At 39.6% G+C, this 26,179-nt stretch overlaps 2 protein-coding genes across 3 annotated transcripts in view; one reads left to right on the top strand and one right to left on the bottom strand.

Annotated features, from left to right (window-relative positions):
- LOC109405798 (lissencephaly-1 homolog) overlaps positions 1-26,179 on the top strand; it is a 244,991-nt gene that overhangs the window by 158,227 nt on the left and 60,585 nt on the right. The window lies entirely within an intron of this gene.
- Positions 8,470-26,179, bottom strand: part of LOC109418840 (elongation of very long chain fatty acids protein AAEL008004-like) — a 30,437-nt gene continuing 12,727 nt past the window's right edge. Inside the window, exons 2-6 of the mRNA XM_062861130.1 lie at positions 11,263-11,453; positions 11,109-11,189; positions 10,880-11,042; positions 10,675-10,811; positions 8,470-10,606 (exon numbers count right to left, since the gene is read on the bottom strand). Coding sequence (XP_062717114.1) covers positions 10,364-10,606; positions 10,675-10,811; positions 10,880-11,042; positions 11,109-11,189; positions 11,263-11,453 — 815 coding nt within the window. The 3' untranslated portion in view covers positions 8,470-10,363. The remainder of the gene's footprint in view (positions 10,607-10,674; positions 10,812-10,879; positions 11,043-11,108; positions 11,190-11,262; positions 11,454-26,179) is intronic.

Raw genomic sequence — 26,179 nt, 5'->3', positions numbered from 1 at the left:
GAATGTGGCTTCAGAAGTTTTTTCAGGAGCTCTTCTAAAAAGTATCTCTAGGATTTTTTTCCTGGAATTATCTTCCTTATTTCTCTTGGTGTGCTCCGGATTTTGTTTTTTTTTCAGATCATGTATAGGTCATCTCCCATGGGTTCTTAGTTTTAACCACCATTTATCGTGTAGTTAAAAAATGCTAATTGAGATCCGTATTGTAAAACGTCCAATTTTTACCAAATGAATAATGCTTATTGCAATGAATGCAACACTGTGCAGTAGAGTGGGTCATCGTTTATATGGAAAAATAAAAAAAATCAATGGTATCCCATCAGATCAAAGCTTTTTTGATCCCATTTCAGCACCCAAGTTAGTGTGCAAAATTTGGGCACGATCGGCTATGTACACGTTTTGCGCATCGCGTTTGAAGTTTGTATGAGGTTTTACATGGGAAAACACACTTTTTTGCATTTCTTTTATAACAAGCTCAAACTTTTCTAAAACCATGTACGATCAAACGATCAATTCTGACTACACATGTCAATGGTTGCTCCTCCGTGATTGATCTGAACTGGTACCAGTTGCACTGAGATCCAACTGAATAAGGGGCTGGGACATTCCACTTATTCTCAAAGTGCAATTTTAGCAGCTCATGCATATTTGATCAATAACGGCGCCGGCCAAGTCCTTATAGTCAGCTGGGAAGGGAAAGGAATGTTAGAGTGTACTGGTTGTTGCTACTAGAGACCGAGAGCACTCTGCGTCCCCACAACCCGCACGGACTGGGGTATTTGTTAGACGGAAAGGATGGGAGATCTGGGAGTCACCGTTGGGTCGGTGATGCGATCCATGGATAGGGTTATTTATAGTGTTCGTGATAGATTGTGTGGTGAATAAGGTGAATAAAGTCAAGCGGCACAGCACGCTTTGGTTGCATAATTTAAAGGCGTTATATATACACTGTGCTGTGAGTGGAAGTTGGAAGGGAGGGAAACGACTTTTTTCAATTCGTTTCTGGTTCTAGCGATGGCTATGAACATATGAATATACATGAGTTGTATATGTAGAGAAGAGAGAGTGAGAGAAAGCGGATAGAAAGATACAAAGTAGGATGAAAAGGACGGGCCAGGGATTGAACCCATGACCTTTTGCATACGAATCAGAAGCGGTAGCCACTAGACCACCAAGCCCGTCTATCTTTTCTAAAACCATGTAACCGATAAAGTGGAAACATAGCCTAGGGTGTCCTGAAAAACTTTGTTGAAGACCGCGAAGTGTTCTGATGCCTATAAAAAAAGTTATAGCGTCGGCATTGCTTGGCGAAACAGCATGATTTTGTGGCTATTGTTATTCCTTTACATGTTAAAACATAAACACATGCATGCGGTTCGTTGGTTATAACTATTTTCACAAGCATCGGATCGCTTTGCGGTCTTCAACAAAGTTTTTCAGAACATCCCATGCTATCATTTTACAATATTGGTTAAAAAGTTTCAGACAAACTTTTTCAACTTATGACAAAAATGCAAAAAAGTATGTTTTCCCATACAAAATCCCATACAAATTTCAATTGCAATGCGCAAAGTGTAGACGCAACCGATCGTGCTCAAATTTTGCACAGGTACTCAGTACCCAAATCGGAACCAAAAAAGCTTTGATCTGAGAAACCGGTTCCGTTGACCCACACTACTGTGCAGCCTGATGTAAGTTATATCTTGTAGTTGACATTTGTCCAGTTTTACATTCAATGTTTGAGGCGGTAGGAATTAGTTTAGTGGTAAAGCCGGATGATACTTGTCGCGCATGTATTGTTACTAATTACTAGTTGAACTAGTTTAATCTATTCCATCCCAAATTGTTGTTCCCACTAGTTGAGAAAAAGTTGAAGAAAAGTAAAACAAATAGTAACACTGTTGAATTAATTTTCTTCCATCTTAAATTGCCGTATCATCGCTATCTAATTGTATAGCTCTGTGCACACAGATAATTCGGAATGCAAGGTAGCTGGGAGTACAAGGCTGGAGTAGCCAGATGATACCCAACCGCCAAAACAGCCAAAGAAAGCCTCCAAAGAATTGACCTAGGTCAGATGGTGTGAGATACAATTTTCCCAGGCATGGACCGACCTAAATGAATCCATTACTTTCGGAAAACGCTATTGTTTCAGCCAATGAAACTACAAACGTACCTACCGATGAACTCTGTATCATTCATATTTATTCATAATGGCGCGGCGTTGGTTGCTGGTGATTGCTGCGTTCCGGCAGACAAACATCCTACCGAATAAGCTTCCTAAGTGTGCTTTCTCTTTCGTCGCCCGCCGGGTTCAGTATACGGAGAGCAGCTTGGAATACTGTATTTCTTTTCATTGTGCATTTACACATTTATTCATTCATTCAATGCCACCTGTTTGTGTTGCTCAATGAACGTTGTCAACTCATCTTCACACAGGGTCACTCAATTTACATACGACTGCGTCGTATCAGTATTTCGAATTCACACCTACACAACTGCGTTGTGCTCTGCTTTATGATTGATAACTACAGACAGGTTCTGTTCAAGTCGTATAACAACAGTCGAAACACGACCGTGATCATCCACATCAGCTGGACAAGGTCAAGTTTGTTGTAGTTCAGTAGCCTTAGCATTGCACCGGTGGCAGGGACAATGTCACTGATGATAAGTCATTATCATCTTGCTCCTGCTGCAACTACCACTCCTCTTCATCAGTGTATACCCAGTTCTGATTTATAGTGTTGTTATTTGAATGTGTGTATCGGGCTTCGTTGTTCAAACATAAACTGATAAAGGTTACTGATTATGAAACTGCCTTTTTTTTGGAGGGTAAAATGAGGGAAGCAAATTAATGTTGTTACAGCAGACGTAATCGAATTGTTTGCAATTATGACAGCACGGGCGAGGCGTTTGGCTTATAATTGAAGAAAAACACAATTGTTCTTTTTAATTGATGGCTGGCGTCGCGTCGATGATTGTAATTAGAAGCCTATTTTGCAAATTGAGCAATGCTGTCATTTTGAGGATTTTGTCCTCAAACTGATCCGGACGAGGATTTTCATACAAAAATGCGTTACGGAGGGGGGAGGAGGTGTTTTCAAAAAAATGTATATTTTAGCGTTACGTAATAATTGGATGCTGCCTTAGTACATACGATCAAAAGGCAGTTCAGCTAAACTTTTATTCTCTTGACGTTATTACAGCGACTACCTTAGTAGCTGAGTTTTAAATCAAATCTTTTGAAACTTACGACAGATTTTTTTTTATTATTAAGATTTTTACAAAACTTTTGAGTTTAATGTCATCGGCAATAGGTCGTTTTAAAATCGCTTTTGTTTGTATAACGTACCTTCGATAAAACCACACATTTTCCACTTATACAAATTACTTCAATTGTTATCGACACAGATTTGGTTGCAAATCTGGCAGGGCATCTTTTCCTATAATGACCTTCCGGGGCTGGCAATCTTTTGTTTCTCCACTCGGTGCGGTGGCATGGCATGCCAACCATCGTTCACACCAGTCAGCACATAGTCAGCGAATGTCTAGTAACCTCAGGAGTCAGACATGAATATTCCCACCAATTAAAAGTATGAGTGTGCACATTTTTCCATGTGAAAATAGCAACGATAGAAATGTCACGAATCTGGCGAACGTTTCGTGACTTCCATATACTCGTCGAGCACAAATTTGCATTGTGTTTATGAGGTGATATGACGATGAAGTGCTTTAAATAGGCTGTTCATTCATGGTAAGTCAATGACACTTTTCGTCACTACTTGCATAAAATGTCTACATTGACATATGTTTGAGTTAACACTTTTAAGAATAAAACAGCACATAAGCACTCTGACTCCCATGCAATTCAGTGCGTTGGTTTCTTCACTTTAGCCGCCAACATACGACTAAATAATAAGTGCTAACCACGCACAGAGGTCATCGGTACATGAACTCTACGGGTTTTCATTGTATGATCTGCAGTTGCGTTGATATCTCCAAACCAAAGTTGACTCATCTAATTTTCATTCACATTCATTTTTTTCCTTCCTCGGTCGTATGAGCAGTTTCTGACTAGCAACGGCATGCTAGTACAAATATCGATTTTCGTTTTCGCCGAAAAGCAATTTGCCGGTTCAGGGTCACACGTCAACTAGTCAAACACCCGCCTAGTGAAATACCGCAATAGTTGTATTGGCTGTGGTGCTACTCCGATAAAATAAAAGCACCAAGTGCAGCTTATCACGAGGCTTCCGTCAAAATGGGATGAATTGCTGCTGATTGCATGTGCCTTGCAAAGTCCTTTTCTGTGTTGAAGCTAGTGTGGTAGTTTATCGATTTTTTCCTTGCTTATAAGAAGGCTTGATCTTTGTTCATTATAGTTTGAATATTCAATGAAGCATGCTATTAAGTTAACTAGCGAATATAACTCATGGAGCGATATGGGTCCCTTGTTTTCTTTTTTGAATATTAGTGCCAACCAATGTAAGGAAAAGGCATGACGCATTTCGCATAAAGGCGTAATTCGGTTTTGCATAGGAACAGGTAGCATTTGAAAAAGCCATATACAGTCGGTGAGTAATCAAAGGCTATTTCTTCTTACAGAATTTGAGCTCAGGGCCATATATCTCACCTTCCAGTAGTTCAAATATCGTGAATTTTATTTTTTCCAGAATTACATTGTGTTCTAGTTTGTTTGCCAAACCAACAAAAAAAACATACTTTTGTTTTGATTTGTTTTCTTGAAGATATTTTCCGGGAGGAATCCATGGACGCATTCAAAGAGAAATATTTAAGAAAAATTTAAGTAATGCCGGGAGAAAATTCAGAAGAAATACCGAGAGGATTGAATTGAAAAATCGCAGCAGGAATCCCTGAAAGAATCTCGGGAGAAATCCCAGAAGCAATCTCAGGGTCAACACCTGAAATATTCCTAGAGGAATCCCTGAAGGAATTTAGGCAGAATACCCTGGAAGAATTTCGGGAGGAGCCTCTGAGAAATCCTGGATAAATCTAAGGAGAAATTCCCGAAAAAAATCGTTGAAGTAATCCCGGAGGAATCCTGGGAAGAATCTCTGATGATATCCCAGGAAAAAATCCTAAAAGAATCCCTGAACGAATTTTGGGAGAAACACCCGAAAGTATTCCAGAAAGAGCCTCTAAAGGAATCTCGAGGGACATCGCTGAAAATTTCTGGTAGGAATTGCTGGAGGAATCACTGATAGAATCTTGGGAGGAATTTCTGAAATAATCTTGCGAGAGTCAATCCTGAAGGAATCACGGGTGTAATCTTTTAAAGTAATCCCAGGTAATTTTTTTGGAATCCTGTAGGAATCCCAGAGTAATCCCACAAGAAATTCCGGGAGAAATCTGGAGAAACTCTGAAAGTATCTTGGAGAAATTCCTGAAGGAATCTAGCGAGAAATCTCTGAAAGAATTCCGCGTAAAATTCTTTGAAATAATCCCTGAGAAATCATGGGAGAAATTCCTGAATAAACTCCAGAAGGAACCCTTAGAATAAAAGGAAAAAAATCCTTAAGGAATCCCTGAACAAATCTCTGGAGAAATCCCCAGAGGTATCTCTAAAAAAGCCTCTGAAGGAATCCCGGAAGAAATCACTTAACATTTCCGGTAGCAATTGCTGGAGGATCCCTTATAGAATCTTGTGAGGAATTTCCGAAACAATCCTGCAAGAGCCCCTTAACGAATGCCAGGAGAAATATCTGAGGGAATCCTCAAAAGCATTCTGGGAGGAATTCCTGATAAAATCCTGGGATAATTTTATGAAAGAACCCCGGGAGAAACCTAAAAGGATAATGGAGAAACCCCGGAAAAAATCCGGGAGAAACCTCATGCGGAATACTTGGAGCAATTTCGAAAGAAATCTCGCGAGAAATTCCGTGAAAAAAAACCGGGATGAATCCTGTGGGAAATCGCTCAAGGAATTTGAGGAGAAATTTCTGATAAAAAAAAACCCTGAAGGCATTCCGCGTGGAACTTCCGAAGGTTTTCCGGACATGATTTCGGTAAAAACCTTTGGAAAGTAATTCCGGTAGATAATTTTTCGAAATAATCCTAAAGGAATCTCAGGAGTAATCTTGGAAAGAATAACTGAAAGAACCTCGGGAAGAATCCTTAAAGAAATCCTGGGAGGAATCTACGCAAAAATCTTGAGGGAATCTCAGAAATAATAATTCTTTCCTTGACGATTAAAGGGAGGAATTACGTGACAAATCCTGGTAAGAATATTATGAGAAATGTGTGGAGAAATGTCGAAAGAAATAGGGCAGATCGGTGAAGTACTAGATTTGTAGTAATGAGCTGAATTTTTGTATGGTGAGAAGGCCAATTCTCCGTTTTTGCAATGAAATGGTGCAAAAAACATGGGTATTATGATTCCTTGCCTAATTTGATGCTGTTTGAGCAAAACTTCGGGCAACAGTATTGTTGTTTTCTTCATTTCTTGCAACATAAACAACATAGTTATCCAAAGTTTTGCTCAAACAGCATCAAATTAGGCAAGGAATCATAATACCCACGCTTTTTGCACCATTTCGTCGCAGAAACGGAGAATTCACCTTCTCACCATACTAAAATTCAGCTCATTACTACAAATCTAGTACTACACCGAACGTGCCCTATTGCTGAATATTAAACTTCGTTTATCAAATTAACCCTCTAATACCCAAATTTTTGATTTTGATCTGAATATCATTTTTCGTCATCTAAAATGGATTTAAACATGTTTTGGAAGACGATTCTATTTAATTCTTGATTTCGTGAATTTCAGTTTTTGATTTTTCTAATTTTTATTTTTGAACATCCCCACAGTTTTATATTTTTCCTGGAAGTCTATTTGGGGTACGGATTTTTTCTGATGAAAACATTTTGAGATTTTATAATTATTGTTGAAATATTTTTTTTTTTCAAATTTTTTTCATAGAAAATTTTATTTTCCTTGTAATTTTGAGGGAAATAATTTTAGAGTGTATTCGATTCCCTTAAACTATAAAACTAGGATAGAATGATTTGGGAAAAATTTAAAATACGTTAATTGTAGCGATTCAATACACAATAAACAATGATTTCTAGAAGGTGACTAAAACATAAATTTTTCAGTGATTTTTTTAAAATGTAAATACGCTTTAAAATACACCAAAAACCATTTTGAGATATACAAAACAGTCCTAAATATCACCCAAAAATATAGAAAAATTGATTTTCCACGAAACTAAAATTACAAAAATGCTCAAACTATACCCCGTCTAAAGGCGGGGTTGGGTATTAGAAGGTTAATGCTTCTAACATGACTATCTCTGCAGAGAACCTGCTGAGTTTCCAATGAGAGTATTTTTTTTATAAATCATTAAAGGAGTTACACAAGAAATGTGTAATTTTCACAGTAAACTGAGATTTTTTTTTTCAATTTTGATTGAAATATCTCGATCAAAAGTTTCCCAGAAATTCCTTCAGATACACTCGAGAAACTCCTGCGGAATTTTAGTCAGATCTTTTTTTTAGTACATCATGGCTAGATACTTGCCTTACGGATCAGGATAAGGCCTGGGTGGCCTTTGCTGTACATAGTAGCCGTCTCCATTCCATTCGGTCCATGGCTGTTTGTCTCCAGTTCCGCACTTTGCGTAGGGTTCGCAGATCGTCCTCCACTTGGTCGACCCACCTAGCTCGCTGCGCATTACGTCTTCTTGTACCGGTCGGATGACTCTCGAGAACCATTTTAGTCGGGTTGACATCCGACATCCTGATGACGTGACCCGCCCACCGTAGCCTCCCTATTGTCGCGGTGTGGACGATGGTTGGTTCTCTCAGCAGCTGATGCAGCTTGTGGTTCATTCGCTTTCTCCAAGTCTCGTCTTCCATCTGCACTCCGCCGTAGATGGTACGCAACACCTTCCGTTTGAAAACTCCAAGGGCACGTTGGTCCTCTGCACGTAGGGTCCATGATTCGTGCCCATAGAGGATTACCGGTCTAATCAGCGTTTTGTAGATATGTAGTTAACTTCGTGTGATGGCGAACTTTGTTCGATCGTAGAGTTCTGCGGAGTCTAAAGTAAGCTCGACTTCCTGCCACAATGCGTCTCTGAATTTCTCTGCTGGTGTCGTTGTCGGCGGTCACCAGTGCACAAATTCTTCATCCGCCTCGATTTCATCACCGTCGATAGAAATTCGGGGTGGTGGGCGCGGTGATTTCTCCCTGGAGCCCTTTGCCATCATGTACTTTGTCTTCGACACTTCATTATTGTGCGTTTAGCACTAAATTGATTTCCGAAAAAACTTCATTGACTTCCGCTGCCTTTCCTATGCGTTAAACGTAACGTCGGAAGTGGTGCGCTGTACAGTAAATCTGATTTTCTATACAGCGCACTACTTCCGACGTAATATTTAACGCATAGGAAAGGCAGCGGAAGTCAATGAAGTTTTTTCGGAAATCAATTTAGTGCTAAACGCACAATAACTTAATCCGATTCGCCTGGCATCACTCTTTAGCCGGATGTACGTTTGTGCCATCGTCTCAAATTTACGACCTATAATATCAATATCATCGGCGAAACCAAGCAGCTGAACGGACTGGACTTCGTAAAAATCGTCCCACTTGTGTTTATCCCCGCACTCCTTATTACACCCTCTAACGCAATGTTGAACAGCAAGCACGACATACCATCACCTTGCCGTAACCCTCTGCAAGATTCGAGGGGACTCGAGAGTGTCCCTGATACTCGAACTACGCACATCGCTCGATCCATCGTTGCCTTGATTAATCGTATCAGTTTATCCGGGGATCCGTATTCGTGCCTAAGCTGCCATAGCTGTTCTCGATCGATTGTATCATACGCCGATTTGAAATCGATGAACAAATGACGTGTGGGCACGTTGTATTCGCGGCATTTCTGCAACACCTGGAATTACATCCCCGCAACTTCGATTCATGGCTAGATATGTACTTCTCTGAAAATTTTTAGAGGCTTGTTTAGAGATTGCTTCATAATTTTATCGAGCGAAATTCACACAAAGAAATGAATGACCCAAGGCTTGTTACATGAAATTAGGTTATTTTTCTCGAATAAAGGTCTAAAAGTTGTATAAGAAATTCCCCGTTGGAAGAAAAGTTTGGTGAAGTACAACGATGGCCGTCATTCTACTCAAATTTTTTTGTGCACAGATCTAGAGACCCATCAAACAAATTGATCTGAAAATTCTACTTGTTGATTTCTCACTCGCAATGAACATGAAGTAGCATTCTCAGACTATTGTATTTTACAACTCTTCGGATTTGTGCTCGAGAAAATGCGAGACAAAATGCGTTGTGAAAGTGGACGCTGGAGATCTTCACCTTAAAAAATCGTGTAGATATCCTTCCAGCAACTAATCCTTGAAATCTGCTAGAAGTTTCTCTCACAAATAGGGATTTCAACGAGCGTGATAACACAGTAAGTTTCTTCATGAAGTTTCTCTAGAGGTTATTTGTAAGTTATTCTGTTATTGCAAGTATCTCCGATTGACAGACTGGTGAACATTGTTGGAAATTCGTGCATAAATTCTACAAAAAAAAACACTGAAAAAACTCTTTTACGCATTCCTAAATTAGAATCTTGGAGGAAACTAGAGAAACTCCTAACACAAGACTTGTTATAAGTGCTAGATTTTGTAACCCTAATTTGTTATCAAATTAGGATGTAATTGGATATGCCTATACTTACCTCTGATTGGTTTCATCCGGATTAATTGCTTCTTCAATACTCTTCTTTTGACGGTACATTCCGCTCCCCACATTAATTAATCGAGACCTTGACCGAGAGTCTTTTCTCAATAGTCGAACATTTTGAAAGGATCTCCTAAACAGTTGATCCGAATAAGAAATAAGACGCTTGTCGTGTGTTGTCTCAACTAAAGGGCTCCATTCCTTAGGGTCAATCGAACGAGTGAATATACGCAATAAACAGTAGCAGCCGAAGTTTTGTTCGTAATTTTTTTTGCTAACAAATCGGCATAACTTTATTCACAATCAAGAGATACAAATCAAAATTGAGCATATAGAAAAAAATTGAGCTTGATATTTTTTTCTTATTCACAGTCTTGATCTAAACGGTGTCCAACAGAAAACGAAATATATTTCATCTACAAACCTATAATATCTACTTAGCAAGTTTAGTCACGACACTATAACGTTAAATAACCCTATCTAGCCTAATCCTAGAATGTAGAATACTTCGAGTACGTTTGAAATCTGCTATATACAAGCGGTAGCGCGTTGTGCCCTCAACGGGCACTTGAACGAATCACTTATGGTTCCTTTTCAGACTTTTCAGTGTATTGTATAGGCGTGTTCACGTTTCGTCACTGTTGTTCATTGATCCTTCCGTTCGATGGAGAAATCCAGTGGTAAACAGTTGTTGTTCTCTACCAGAATGAGCTTTTTGGATGGCACTGCCTTAGCTGCCGTCCTTTTGTAGTTCTCCCAGTAGAAGTTCATGAACAGAACGAAAAATATACTAGCGTTGAGCAGAAGGAGAGATGTGATGAACTTCGGGTATGAACAATCCGTCACCAATGCGTTGATGGCGTGCACAATGCAGATGATGAATTGAGCCTGTGTAGGAGAAAAATCGGTAGAAGTTTTGAATACTTCTTGTAAATAACGCGGGATTCTCAACTTACAATTTGAATCTCGGTCATGTATTTCTTCCACCACAGGTACTTCTGATAGCGAGGTCCCATCGACGATAGTAGATAGTAGAAGTACATTAGCGTGTGGACAAAGTTGTTGATGATGTTTGGAAGAGTTGTATTGCCTCCTGTTGAAGTTAAAGTGAACGGCCGTAATTAGTTCGTCAAATCAGCATTTGGTGAAATTCAATCTTACCAGCCAGAAATTTCGTCAAAATCCACGCCTCGATTGGAGTGAGAGAGTGATGGTACAGATGAAGCCAGGAAATCTGCGATTTCTTCTTTCGCAGCACGAAGAATACGGTATCCGCAAATTCGCTTAATTTCGAAAGGTAATAAACGTAGCACAGGTTGAACATCTGCGAAAAAAACAATCATCAACTAATTCGCTCAGATCTGTTTGGAGAAACACATAAATTCCCTACCCTTCTAGAAAGCTCTCCGTCTGAGTAATCTACCGGTTCGCATGTTAAACTGTAACCTCTCGCCCAGCCGGCCATCAAATGCTGAAACGAAAACCCCTCTCAAACGTAACCCCAAAACATCCAAAAGAACAAAAACAAATGGAATATAGCTCACCTCGTAAAACATATACGCACTCAGTAGCACCTGGAAGAGATTGTAGTAGAACAGTGTCCTGGTGAGCTGCAGGGGTTTGCGGTCGCGCATGTAGGTCGGTCCAACCACCAGAACCCAGGCCAGGTACGTCACAATCATTCCGAACGTCGGCAGTGGATTGTCCATAAACGGAAGCGCCTTAGCCCGGGGGTCTGCAGTGTAGAGAAAATGACACGGCTGAATCGTTTTATGTACTCAAAGTTCGCACCGACTGACGACTAGCTCTAGCACAGCTGGACGGTACGCACCACACACGGGGCAAAGGGTATTAGCGTCATCACACGTAAAACAATTGTGAGGAAGACGTTACTCATTTTTATGACTGGTACAATTAAAAAGTCGCGGCAAATATTAGATTGTCACACAAACGGAGGTGCTCTGCTGAGAAGACACCAGATTCACTTAGGTAACGTGGTTTATTGAGCCGGACTTCTAATTCTAACGTCAGATCCGGAGCTGTTGCTGAGTGATGAGATCAAACCGGTTCAAAGCGTTCCATGATCCACATGCGCTATTTGCTATTTGTTTTGGTACAATCCCGGATTCTGTGGGGGATTCCAGTACAAATATTGATTCCTTTTTTGGAGTTTTCAATGTCTTCATCCGATTGTGTTTGATTAATGACGGGACTGATTTGTCTTTAAAAAAAAGTGTTTGATGGACATTGAACGGCTGGGAAATTTTGGGTTTAAGCTGTTGAGGTCAATTTGGCCGGACAAGCATGTTGAATGTGCACTACGCCAACGTGACGTGCCTCGTAAATTACGTTAGGCAATAATTTTACCTATGAGTTCATTTCGAAGACATCTTGGAGATTTGTTACGGCTTCTTACGGCATCATCAGCATCGGCAGCCATATTGGATATGTGGCTCAAAATTTCAAAGTGATAATTCTCTGCTACCAAAGCGAATATTCGTATGACAAAGTATCACTCTATTTGCTCACTCGCAGTGATTACGATGATACTGTTTATGCTGCGTTGCTGCAAAATTGACAGTTTTTTATCACTTCAAAAACGCGAGGCAAACAATCATTGAAAAGCACATTCATTTTGAAATTTCTGAAATGAAATGAAATTTCTACGACACTGCTGAGAATTGGCTAGTTTATAATAGTTGAGTGCTTATGACATGACATCGTCTCAAACAAATGTAAAAATCAAATGCATTATAATGCAACGATAGAGTTTTCTTCTCACACCTGCCAGAAAATAGCAGAATTCCATAAGAAGCTACTCCTGCAATAGTGAGCTCTAAAAGTATTGAAATCCATCGATTTAGATATAAAAACCGCTCGTAAACTTTGGATAGGATATCCCAAGTAACAATTCCATTGCTGATTGGTTTTGTTTGATTTTATTAGGGTTTTATTACACAGTTTTATGACTTTTTTTACTTTTTTTGTTTATGAAAACCATTGATGAAATGTTTTTATTATTATATAAGTTTTTAATTATTATTATTATACTTGAAGATATCCATAAAGCTAGATTTTAAGAGTAAACAAAACTGTCCGAAATTAAATCCTTCTGGCCTTCATTATTACCACAATAAAACTGTCCAAACTCTCAACAGATGGCGACCCGTTCAATTAGTAACGACTTCTGTTGGTGAAAGAGCAGAAACTATGACACTGCTAGGTTTATTGCGGTCATCATAAAGTTTTGTTCGGCTCTATTAGAGATTTTCATGACAAATTTTATAAAACTTGCCATAAAACTGATCAAAACCTCTTGATAATCTCCTTAACAGCATCTTCCGGCTAAGTGGACCTCTCTCGAAGAGGTCTTGTTTTTCAGGCTGTTCGGGCTCGTTTGGAAGTTGGCCATCAATGTTAACTTCGTTTCCCGATCAGCCTTGGTAACTGTGTAGTGTCGGTAGCGGTTGTCTCAATTGGCTAAGAATAACACTACGGAACCACCTGATCCAGTAGTGGTAAGAATCCACTAAACAGGTGACCCCTATCAAATTTGAGGCTAAATAAGGGTGGTATTATTCAAATGTTGTAAATTAGCTTACATTATTACCTATATGGGTTCGCTTAATGCGTTTTCGCCATTGGCGTTTTTCAATTAACACCGATTTGGTTTGTCGTTGATGTTTCCTTTTTGTGCTGTGATTGTGAAGAGTGTTATCCTGTCTAGTTTGGGTAGTGGCTATGGCTAGGAAACCTGAGATCAATTTTCAGCGTAAAAAGCGTGTGTAGCCCAAGTGGCTCTACTTTAAAAAGATCATTTTCAGAGGGTAACTTTTGTATAGGTTACCTTGGCAGTATTGCTACGATGATTATATCATCAGAAGTAGTTCATACATTAATTGAGGATGCTTCAGTTTGATGGAATACTTAGGTACTTAGGTAATACAGTTCATGGATAACTTAACATAGAATTGTGCCTAATTCAACTCTGCATGAGCAGAATTTGTCATGCGTTGACTGATTGGCATGTGTCAGATGAGAAGTCTTCATTCGACCTTCTTAGCACTTTAGAGTGTTCCTTCGCAGGTACCCCTGCTCAACAAACTAGGGAACCTGTACTAATTGGTTGCGACCACATTTTATGGATTACTCGCTTCCGTTGGTACTCCAAGAGAGTTTCATTGTGGTTTTGTTACAACAACGCCCTCCATTGTGGTTTACCAGAACTATTGCTTTGAAAGAAGCTTGTTCTCTGCGATCTGTGCGGATTGCAAGAGGTATTCCTGAATAGAACTCTGATCTGTTCAAGTTCAATATAGCTTCGGATAAACCAGTTTTTTGTATAGCTACGAATCTCTAGCTTCTGCTCCGAGGGTTGCAACTGTAGAATCGATTTAGAGGGCACTATAAATCTCTGCTTACTTCAAATCTCCAGGAGAAAATGGGGTTTTGTCCTATTTTTCTCCAGAGGGATTTTGATGTGTGATGTAGTTTTCTATTGGGTATTTTCATGGCGTGAATTTACTCTATAGTTTTATCCCGAAAAGGTGCGTGCGTTGTATGAAGAAGGAATGAGTTCCAGATTTATCTGGTTACACCGTTCTTTCTGAAATGCTTGAAACGCATTGTGGATTATCACATATGGGCAGTCGTCACGTGATTTTTACTGAAGTGCCTCTCTCAATGTCATTGAATCGGGAGACGATGACCAAGAGAGTCTAACAATATTCGCTCATTTTTCGGTCATGATGGAGCGTGACATAGTTGTAAACAAGACAATGACTAGCACATAGGGGAAATTGTGTATTTCCGGCAGTTTTGTTCTCTTCGTCATGGTTTTTTAAGCTGTTGAACTCAGAGTTGGCCTCAAATCCTTCCCAACCAAGCTGAATTATTTGACCAAATTTGGCCGACAAAAAACCCCCATGGCGAAGAGAACAAACCTGCCGATAATACCCATTGTCACCCTAGATAGATTTTGGTATTGTTTGAATCCTTTAAATCATGAATATATGTCGTCTCTATCTATTAAATACAACGACAAGCTTAAATTTGCTTGGACCAGGTGAAAATTTTAATTTCAAAACAATATGGAAGTTTTCGCCATGATGCTTGATTATTGCGAAATGACATGACGAAGTGTGCGAGTGCTCGTTTCATTTTGTGACGATGAAAAAGCCTACTTGTTCATCGTCATGGGATGGTCACGACCAGTAGCAGGACTGCATATGTGATGTTCGTCTGGCTAACATGCCTATTCATTTGAACTCACATGCCTCCCAATTTGTGATGTCCACAGTGACTCTTTTACACAAAGTTGTATACGTTTTCAAGAAAGCACTCGCTCAAATGTAGTTTTTGCTGGGATGATTTCTTGAATATTGAGAATGCTTTCGATGATATGCCTTTCAATGTCATATTGAAAGTCGCATGGCGTCACAAGCTACCTCCAATAAGCTATAGGCTCTCTTTACTCTTTGCGTTTTACAGTGTCCTTTTCAGGGCACTGATTAAACCCGTTGTGGTGTGGGCTATGAGCTCTCGTTGCGCTTATGCGTTCATTCCCTTCCTATTTCATCACCTTTTCCTTTCCTAATTCCCATCCCATCCCATTCTTCCTCAGGTAAATGATTTTTTTTCCTTTATTAACGACATTTTACACCAAGGGGTGCATTCATGTCCTAATATACTTTGAAAAACTACGTATAAACAATTCTACTTAATTACGATTTCATCAATTCGGCAATGCGTTTCTCTTGTTTCCTGGAGCGTTTCCTCAGTTTAACAAACCAAGCGTGGACGTCATCATATGATGGATCTGGGCCGGAGTCTGAATCGCTGTCGTCATGTGATACAATTTCGTCTTCCTTCTTGTCGGTTTCTCGATTACCCTCTATCGGCTCAGCTGCTGTCGTTTGACGATCGTGTTCAATCCCACGCGTGACTTGTTTTTTCCTCGGCGGCGATTTAACGGACGATGCGACAGTACTGCTCACGGAACGCTTTTTCTGTTGATCTCGCTGTTGATCCAATTCGCTTGTAACATCCATCTGGTTGTCAGCCTCATTGTGTGCGATCGGTGGCTGTTGGTTGACTGTATGTCCCCCTTTGTCTTCGGAGCACTTTTTACCGGGATGTGCTTTGCGCTGACACTGGCGACAGGTAGCAATTTGTGAACGGTAGGTAACCGTCGTGATGTGATCCGATATTCGAACGAAAGACGGCACATGCTTGGCGAGCTCGATCCTCACCACACGAACGCCGTTTGGAACTCCGGGAAAGAACTTTTTCCAAAGTTCTCGCGCTACTGACTTCACTTTTCCGTACTGCTGCATATGTTCAGCAACAACTGCATTCGGTACAGCGGGTGGAAGGTCGTGGATACGTACGTTAATTGCACTGTCCTCGATGTAAACGGGAATGTTGAAGCTCTTCTGCTCAGCAACAATTAAATGCTTGAGATGGTGGGCCGAAGCTAGCTTTTCCGCTGCTTCCAAACTACACATCTCGATGAGCACACATTTACGGATGGTGTGTAGCTGAAGGTTCTTCGCAGAACCTATGTCCAGCTTCAGTTTCTCATCGAGAAATTGTTTTATGATTCCCGCACTCGGTCGAACGGGAAGAACGCTCAAATCGACGACTAGTGTGTTTTTCCGTATAGCATTCATTGTTCACAACTAACAATGCTGCTTTACCGCGTATCGAGTACGAGAGTCTGCTCTGCGGCAAAAGACGTCCGAACAGATCAGACGATGACTGACAACTGAGGTAAATGATGATATAGGCTTATATGTATGGCGATGGCACAAATGTCCCAAATGGAGGATAACGTGCCTCTGGAGCCGGCCTTCTGATACCTGCTGATGACTATGTAGCCGATGCCACAAAAGTTCAGCTTATTGGACGCAGTGGCTTAATTTCCCCAACAGGGAAGGAAAAAAATGACTATGTTCCAACGGTAGTTCCTTATTTAGCTGTGAGTTGTTAACTTAGATGTTAATTGACCAATTTACCCTTTGATTGCTTAAAAAAAATATTTGCATGCTTAATGGCTTGCAATCAAAAAAGCCCAAAATCGCATATTTTGCCCTATAAGTATAAGTATAATGGTATTGCTCAAAATTATGACGTGCTGGGGCAAATCTGAGCCCGGATTCGGATTCAGCGGCCCAAAATCTATCAAAGACGCATAAGTTTGGTCTAGAGACAAAAAAATGTTGCGCTGTGTTATAGACTGCGCATTGATCAATTTGTAGATCATAGCTTTCCAAACTTCTTTTTGCGACCCTCCAACCAATTGAAGCCACTTGATTATTCTACGAAGAACAGGATGGCACCACTGTGCAGTCGTGAGAGCCAAGATTATCAAACGATGCTGTAGACCAGGGGTTTTCAGACGTTTTGCCACGCAGTGCATTTGTTCAAAAATTGTAAAAGATGGAACTTGAAATTTGTTGAAAATGTTTGTGTTTTCTGACGTGAACATGTTATAATGGTTTTGATATTGTCTTGTAATTCGAAGAAATTTTTGGACTCAATTATTACCCAAGTCATGATCTGGTTTCCAGTGAAATTTGTGTCTGGGTAAAAATGAAATGTCAGTGGATTTTTGGCGAGGCCCTATGTTGATAACTGTGGATAACAGGCAAGGGAAATTACCTATTCTCGGCCGTTTTGTTCTCTTCGTCTTTGTGGTTTTTTAAATTTATTGAACTTAGAGTTGGTCTCAAATTCTTCCCAAATAAGCTGAATTATATGGCCAAGTTTCAGGCAATTTGGCTGACAAAAACCCCCCATGACGAAGAGAACAAACCTGCCGATAATACCCATTGTCACCCTATGTTGTTTGGTGAATATTCTTCCAAGATTTCTAGAGCGGTCCGAACAAAATCTCACTTACTCTTTAACTCTTGAAATACCTGAGGAAAAATCCCAACTTTCCTTAAGATTTGTGGTAAATTTCTTCATTAATGAAAGTTTTTTTTTATCATTCTCAAAAGTACAAGCCATATTTCTTTTGAGATTTATAGTGAAGTTCTTGAAAATACATTCTATCATACCGTGAACAATATATTGGATTTTTATTCATAAACTATCGAGCAAATTGGTAGATTTTTTTGGAAATAAACTATGGATTTTATTATACATTTATCGACTTGCCATTAATATGTTTTGTTCTTATTTTCTTCATTGTTTCCTAAATTTAATATTTCAGATACAATACTCAGATTATTCATGGCATGGCAGTCGAGTCGAGTACAAGACACTGAAGACGACCTACAGTTGAGGTCGAAATACGTATCTGTCAAAGGATGCAAATTCTTCATGGCATGTTGCCGCGGTGCACTTGGCAAAGTTTCACGGTCCACCAAATGCACCGCGGTGCACAATCTGAAAACCCCTGCTGTAGACTATACGGCAGAACTAGCTAGGTGTAGGTGGTATGTGATATATTGACACAGAGCTATCGAAATAGGGAGGAAGGGAAACGGCTTTTTCAATCCGTTTCTGTTTATAGTGATGGCTATGTATGTACACTAGCCGTCATAAGTATATGTAGATTCACTAAAAGTATTACAACAATATTGCATTACCCTGACTCACTACGATATCTCTAAAACCAAAATACCTACAAAAATGCCGCCTTCATAAAAGTTGTTGCTTTTGGGCTTCTGAATAACTATGCTGAAGACAGCATCTTTGTAAGTCCTCAGGTTTTGGAGATATCGACGTGAGTCAATGTGATGCAATATTGTTGCCAAGGATCGGTATATTCCCCTCACTCCATTCATATTCATTCCTCTTTACTGAAGCGAATCGAGAAAGAAGCAGCAAACGGATAGTCATGATCAAGCATGCAAATGCAATCCCATCACCAGTGGGAAGCGATGCGCAAATTGTTTGACATGGATATTCGTTGCTGTTCGTCGCAGTTTGGATCGTACGCGAATGAAAGAATGGCGAATGGTGAAGAATGCTGATGAGTGATCGAAGCGGCTATTATCATTACTAGAAGAGATTTTTTTGCATGTAATGCATACATTTGTTGTGTATTGTTGTTGAAATGCTAGATTAGCAAAGAAAATAATGAACATTTTTTGGAAACATCAAAAATTCGTATGCGAAATATCACTCGTATCACTCACGAATCGCATCACCGCTCGATCGCTTGCGATGCGAATGTGGACGAATGAGTAATTTCCAAGTGTGGCTTCCCACCGTTCGCCGGAGTTTGCTGTCGTCGCTGACAAGCAAGCACACAAACTAAAGCGACAACCATTCGCTGCTGACTGTCTTCGAATGTGGAAGAAGATGAAAAGTGGAAATCAGGAACCCTGATTGTTGCAATACTTTTTGTTAGTCTACACTTATGACGGGTAGTGTACATAAGAATCACAAAAGGAAGCCATTAGACCTCCACATCCGAATTAGAATAAACCTTCCTTAATCTTCAGCAGAAGGATAAAACCGGAAAGGAATCTACCTAAATATTGCCATCATTGTGCCATAAATTGAAGACAATATTGCATTTGTTCAAGAGTTTAAAAAACCAACCGTCAAATCACTATTAGCGTACGAGAAAATCTCTATAAAATTGTGTTTGACTCAATTGTGAAATTGATGTTATCCCAACACCACAATTAATAATTGTGTTAATGTGTATACCCAAATAAAATGTACTATTTATACCATGTTAAACAAAATAAAGGAATATTTCAATCGACAACGAACGAAAATGTTTTTGATTGTTGTCTATTAGACATGCAATAAAAATACACTTAACCGACCGGGAATCGAACCCAGACACACTCAACAAAATCTTTACTCGCGCTACATTATTATTTTTTTTTTCTTTACATGATTAAATCCTGTCATAATCAATTTTGAACCCATACTATTGTGATTGCAGCCAATTACGACAACTTTCATTATTGTTAATCTACAAGGTGCCTCCTCAAGTGGCGGGTACCTGTAATAACATTCAAATTAAGGTAAACCCACAATTCTCTCGCTCATCTTATCCAATAATAATAGTCTCATAATTCATCCAGCAGGCCGTAGACAAACTGCAAGGAATGTAGCGAGAAAAGGAAAAACACAAAAGAAAATCAGAACCTTCCATCGGGGCAGTGCACTCCGCACTACTGGGGCAGAAGTGCTCTACATTAACAACGCCACCACCGCCGCTGCCCTCCCCGACGGACGTGCCATTTCACAAGAACAAGGAAACCCGTATTATCTCATTCGTACTTTTGAACCGGCGGCGCGGCGCGCACAAGGTCGCTTGTTACGCCATGGACGCCCGAGTTCGGCGATCCATACAATCTGAGTGGAATCAGTTTTAAAATTATTGTCCATTATGTTTCAAACAATTTGTAGTTTTTTTATATTGAACCCAAGATCATGAAATAAATTTGATGCTATTAGCAGAAAATGAAACGAATATTGATACTTCAAAAAAATCATGATCGTAGTTCTAACCTTAGTGGCTCTAATTCGCTCAGAACAAAAAAATAGATCTCATCTCACCAAAAAAGTTGGATAAACCAAAATGGGATATGTTAATGATATTTAATACTTATGAATATTCATCAATATTTGTGCGTATTTTGATAGTTTCATTCAATATCCCTTTCGTGTAGTTATCAATTCAACCAAAGCATTATCAAAACCAGTAATCGCTCTGCCATCTTCCCCTACTCGGGATGGGCTTTCCTTTCACCCCCAGAGGGTAACCTAGACTGCAGCGCTGCAGATCAAGAGGGAAGGCCCGTCCTTGCCTCTACCGCGATAATAGTTTTCAATTTTTATTGTTGTTTTCCTCTCGGGCAACATACATAGGTAGGAAGGGAATCTGCAAATGACAATGCTAGGGGTTGGATCTTTAAATTCCATAAATAATCGATTCTGGCAAACCATCATCCTCGCCATTGCTGATGCTGGTTTGGATGATGAGCAAAAGGATGAGTTCCTCGGGACATGAACTCTCCATTCCATTCGGTGTACAACTTTGTGGTTTTTCATTTGAACGATATCAAGGTCCTCGTCCGCCGGTCGGGTCTCTGAATGGTCATGATTTTTCACGTTCAAGATCGCAGGGGGTTTTACCTTGTCCGTTGGAATTGATTCGTCCACGATTGGCTTGGTTGCCTGGTTGGTACGACGAGCCGGTATGTGTTCTGGTCACACCATGTCTATGAGAGTAGACTAGGCTCGGCCGGCCTAAGCCTGGCGGTGCGGAAAATGGCGTTGGAACGCGGTTGTCTATATACGAGGGAAAAATTTGTAATCTAGTTCCAGTTTCCATTTGATGTGGCGAGTCGGGTGGTTTTAGATTCGTCTCAAGGCTAACTCGGTGGTGGACGATTTGTGCTGTTTGAAACATAAGTCGCGCGACTACGGCGCTGATGATGTCGATTATGATGACTTGTTTCTACGTCTAGAACTCTACGATAGACTTGAGGGTCTTAGAACTTAGCTAAAAAATCTAGAAAAAAAAGTTATTAAGTAAATTAACTCTTCATGTCATCGACCAAAAGTTTGGGGTCACCCCTAGATATGATTCTTCGGCCAAAAGTTTGGGGTCACTTTCGTAAAACATGGAAAAGTGATTTGATGATATATTCGTCATCTATAGTTTCATTTTAATTCTTTTTGGTCCCAAACTTTTGGCCGATACATCATATTGAGGGGTGACCCCAAACTTTTGGTCGATGACATGAAGAGTTAATTTACTTAATAACTTTTTTTTCTATGTTTTTTAGCTAAGTTCCGTAAAAAGCAGTTGAAAGCTAATAGAAAATGGGTTATATTACCGCTCTCATCTTAAAATTTGGTCGACCCAATTTCCAGCGACACTGCCGTAGGTTTATATTCATTTTTTTAGAAAATTTGGCAACTTTGTGTTAAGTTTGCATACAATTTTTTTTGAAAAAGTTTCTTTTAAATCATGTTCAAAGTTTCTTTGACTTATTATCTTTTGAATGAAACCTAGGGTTTTGAAATCGGACGCAAATTGGCGGGGATATGGACCCAAAAAATGACATGTTTTTGAGGGGGTGACCCCAAGCTTTTGATCGGGAATGTATCATAAAACAAATGGATAATTATAGAAAAGTCTGAGGTGTGCACTTTGGCATTTGTTGAAAAAACGGCGCACCCTGAAAACCTAATCATGACTTATTTTCCTTTAGTTCAAAAAGGCGTGCAGGGTTTAACACTGCATTTATCATATACTGTTATTTTGAGCTGGCATACAGAATTGTCATAAAATCTAAAATTTTAGAGAAACTGAAAAAAACGTTACTATGAGTTCGTTCTTTGCTTGGTTTTCTCGGCCTTATAAAGCGTTAAATGAGTTTAATTGGAACTTCCAATGATGACGGGCTTGGTGGTCTAGTGGCTACCGCTTCTGATTCATGTGCAGAAGGTCATGGGTTCAATCCCTGGCCCGTCCCTTTCATCCTACTTTGTATCTTTCTATCCACTTCTCTCTCTCTCTCTCTCTCTCTCTCTCTCTCTCTCTCTCTCTCTCTCTCTCTCTCTCTCTCTCTCTCTCTCTCTCTCTCTCTGCATATACAACCCATGTATATTCATATGTTCATAGCCATCGCTAGAACCAGAAACGAATTGAAAAAAAGTCGTTTCCCTCCCTTCCATCTTCCACTCACAGCACAGTGTATATAACGCCTACAAGTTATGCAACCAAAGCGTGCTGCGCCGCTTGACCTTATTCACCTTATTCACCACACAATGTTATCACCTTACGAACACTATAAATAATCCCCAATCCATGGATCGCATCACCGACCCAAAGGTGACTCCCAGATCTCCCATCCTTTCCATCTAACAAATACCCCAGTCCGTGCTGATTGTGGGGATGCAGAGGTGATCTCGGTCTTCAGTAGCAACAACCAGCACACTCTAACATTCCTTTCCTTTCCCAACTGACTATAAGGACGTGGCCGGCGCCGTTATTGATCCAAAATGTATGAGCTGCTTAAATTGCACTTTGAGAATAAGTGGAGTGTCCCAGCCCTTATTCATTTGGATCTCAGTGCAATTGGAACCAGCTCAGATCAATCACGGAGTAGCAACCATTGACCTGTATAGTCAGATTTGATAGTGATAGTGATAGTTTAATTGGAACTTCCAATGATATTTTTGTTAGGATTTTAAGAAGAATGTAATGTTTATTTTCCAGGGCAATATTCAGTTAAATTTATCGTATAACACAAATAATATTGTAAAAAATATAACTGTAACGAGCGTATCACTATTATGTAGCTTATTCGGCTGGAGATGTTAACCCATATAGCCGAGGCGGTAAACGCACGGGTATTCAGCATGACCATGCTGAGGGTGACGGGTTCGATTCCCGGTCGGTCCAGGATCTTTTCGTAAAGGAAATTTCCTTGACTTCCTTGGACATAGAGTATCTTCGTGCCTGCCACACGATATACACATGCAAAATGGTCATTAGCAGAGGAAGCTCTCAGTTAATAACTGTGGAAGTGCTCATAGAACACTAAGCTGAGAAGCAGGCTTTGTCCCAGTGAGGACGTAACGCCAAGAAGAGGAGAGGATGTTAACCCATCAACGACCAAATCATGTCATAATGTTGCATCCCTATTTTGCGCAGCCTCTTCATTTCTATAAGCTACCTGAACCATTAGTATATGACTAATATGACGCAATGAATAGTTGACATTCTTTTAAGTGGAAAATTCACAGCTTATCACAGAAAGATAATATATTCCATAATCAGGATGGTCCATATTATTGAAGAAATTGAAAACAAATCATTTGTATGTACAGAAATGCAAGTGCATTATTTAGAAAAGTTGCAGACTTATTAATTTTGAAAAGTTTGCTGGAAAAAGTTTTTGTGTAATTTTAAAATCGGTTTAAAATATTTTTCTGAATTAGCCAAGGGGTTATATATGTTGAGGTCAAGCTTCAAATTGATTTTTTCTGTTCTTTCATTCTTTGTTATTTTGTATTCTTTATAAATACAGAAGTTTATAGTTGACACACTAACCTAGCGGATAAATTTAGAAAAAAAAAACTGGTTCACCATCGGTTAACTCTTTAGGTCCTAATGATAGAAATATACTAGAACTCCAATGGCGCTGTAGTCACCTTCTCTGTCAAATTATATCAATAATTCAAACTGTATGAATTAATTGTTTATACGTGTCCATCGTGTGGGAATCTTTTGTTTTGGTAAACATAATTTAATTGACACTTCTAGTACCGCTACTGATGCTGTAATGGCGTGGCGAACTAGATGTTTATTCCTTGTTGGGAATTTAAGTCACTGCGACCAGATGTTAGTCACATAAACATTCGCGACATTGATCTTCTGTGGCTGGTTATTCTTATGTCCCTATACTAATTTTGCCAAAGACACACATATTCAATAAAGTCTGATTCTCGAAATACAAATGTCAGAATTTCTAAGCCTCACTAGCGTCATCTAACGTACAACCCAAGAATCAACTAGTTCATCATAGGATAGCTTTCGATGTCCTGATCAACTTTGCGGAAGCCGAAATTATTCTATTAATTTAGTCTGATTCTCGAGATACAAAGGTTAGAATTTCCATTACCAGAAATTCACCCTCATTCTTGTTTACGATCGATTCCACTTTCGAACGAAAATCGTTCACATTCCCGTTTACGTCAGCAAAATCAAATGGCCTACTGATTCGATCGAACCAAAAACGTTCGAAAGTGGATACGTCCGTAAACAAGAATGAGGGTGATTGTTCCGAGATTCTGGATACTCCTTTAGGGATTTCTCCCTGCAGGGATTCTACTACGGGTTTACCTCAGAATGTCTCCTGAGATAACTTACGAAATACCTTATAGGAAATTCCTGGATAAATATTCAAGAGAATTCAAATACAATCTTGCGAGAAACTCCGCAATGTGTTATTGAAGAAACCACAACAGGAACTTCAGGAAAAACATGAGAAAAATAGAGACATCTCGAAAAAAGGTCTAGGTAATATTAATCCCCAGAAGAAATGTTAAGGACATCCAAGGAGGAATTCTGAAAATCTCATGGAATCCTGAAAGCAGCTACGGACGAAGTTCCGCGAGGAAAACAACAGAAATATCGTTAAACTATTGGTAAAAATCCCGACATAAACTAACCAGTGGAAAACCACTAAAAAAAACACGGACACTGGCTTCAGCCGGCGGCTGTACCGATTGAACGAAACCTAACACGGAATGGCTACGGGTAAAAAGCTATTCTCGTGAAAAATTACATCGCTCGGAGCGGGAATCGAACCCTCGTCCATCCGGACTCTAACCGCATGACATTCTTGAATAGTTTTGGATGGATCTTCAGGAGGAATCCAGCGAGAATCTCTGGAAGTATAACCGAAAATCTTTGCAAAAAAATTTCGGGACGTACTCAAACAGATATCTTGTGAAAAAATCCTGCGGAAAGCCAGGGATAAATTCCAGGAATTACGCTCAGAAATCTTGAAAGAATTTTTGAAGAGTAGGGGAACTAACGTATTTTTGGCAGTTTTGTTCTCTTCGTCATGGGGGGTTTTTTAAAACCATTTGAACTCAGAGTTGGCATCAAATCCTTTCCAACCAAGCTGAATATGTTCAAATTTCAGGCAATTTGGCCGACATAAATCCCTCATGACCAAGAGAGCAAACCTGCCGATGATAGCCAAAGTCGCCCTTTAAGCTTTTTTAGAATTTTTTTTTTTAATTATAAACTTTCAAAACTTCATCTGGAAAAACCTGGAAAACTCAGGGAATTTTATTTTGAGTTATGAGAAGACACCCTGATTTGGACTTAACATCCCATACAAACCTTCAACTCATTTGCGCCAGCTCAGTTTTCAACAGATTGAGCTGAATCTTTCACAAATTGTTCTTCTCATACAAAGGCATGATTCTAGAGGGTGCCTCGGGAATTTTGAAATATTTTTTTTCGCGTCATACAAATGTGGGCCGGTCTATTGGAGAATTATGTTTTCTTGGATGATTGAGAAGGACTCACGGATCCAATGCATTATCATTTGAATTGTAATGAGCCAATGATACAGTAGAGAGAGGGGATGAAATCATGCTTGTCGTTCCAGCTCATTTCCACAAGAAACATCCACACACATTGTAGCTCAGATCTTAGTCAGAGAAACGAGAGTAACAGTTGATGGACAATTTCGTTCCTTAGGTCTTTATTATATCAAACAAATTCACTAAATTGTGTATCTTCTTGTACATTACATACGAGAAAAAGATCACATTGACTTCAACTCATACTCAAAAGTTTGCCCCTGTATGCCGCAAATCTTCAGAGTTTAGAGAATAGCTACAGTGACCCCACAATTTATGAATCGGCACAGTTTACCACAGTTTATGGATCACTCCATTTGATCAACATGGTGATTCATAAATAGTGTACAAAAATTAAGGTGATTCATT

The sequence above is a fragment of the Aedes albopictus genome, chromosome 3 (genome assembly GCF_035046485.1).
Source record: "Aedes albopictus strain Foshan chromosome 3, AalbF5, whole genome shotgun sequence".
NCBI lineage: Eukaryota > Metazoa > Arthropoda > Insecta > Diptera > Culicidae > Aedes > Aedes albopictus.
Note: the sequence above shows the minus strand (reverse complement) of the source record. Positions and strands in the feature narration are given on the sequence as shown.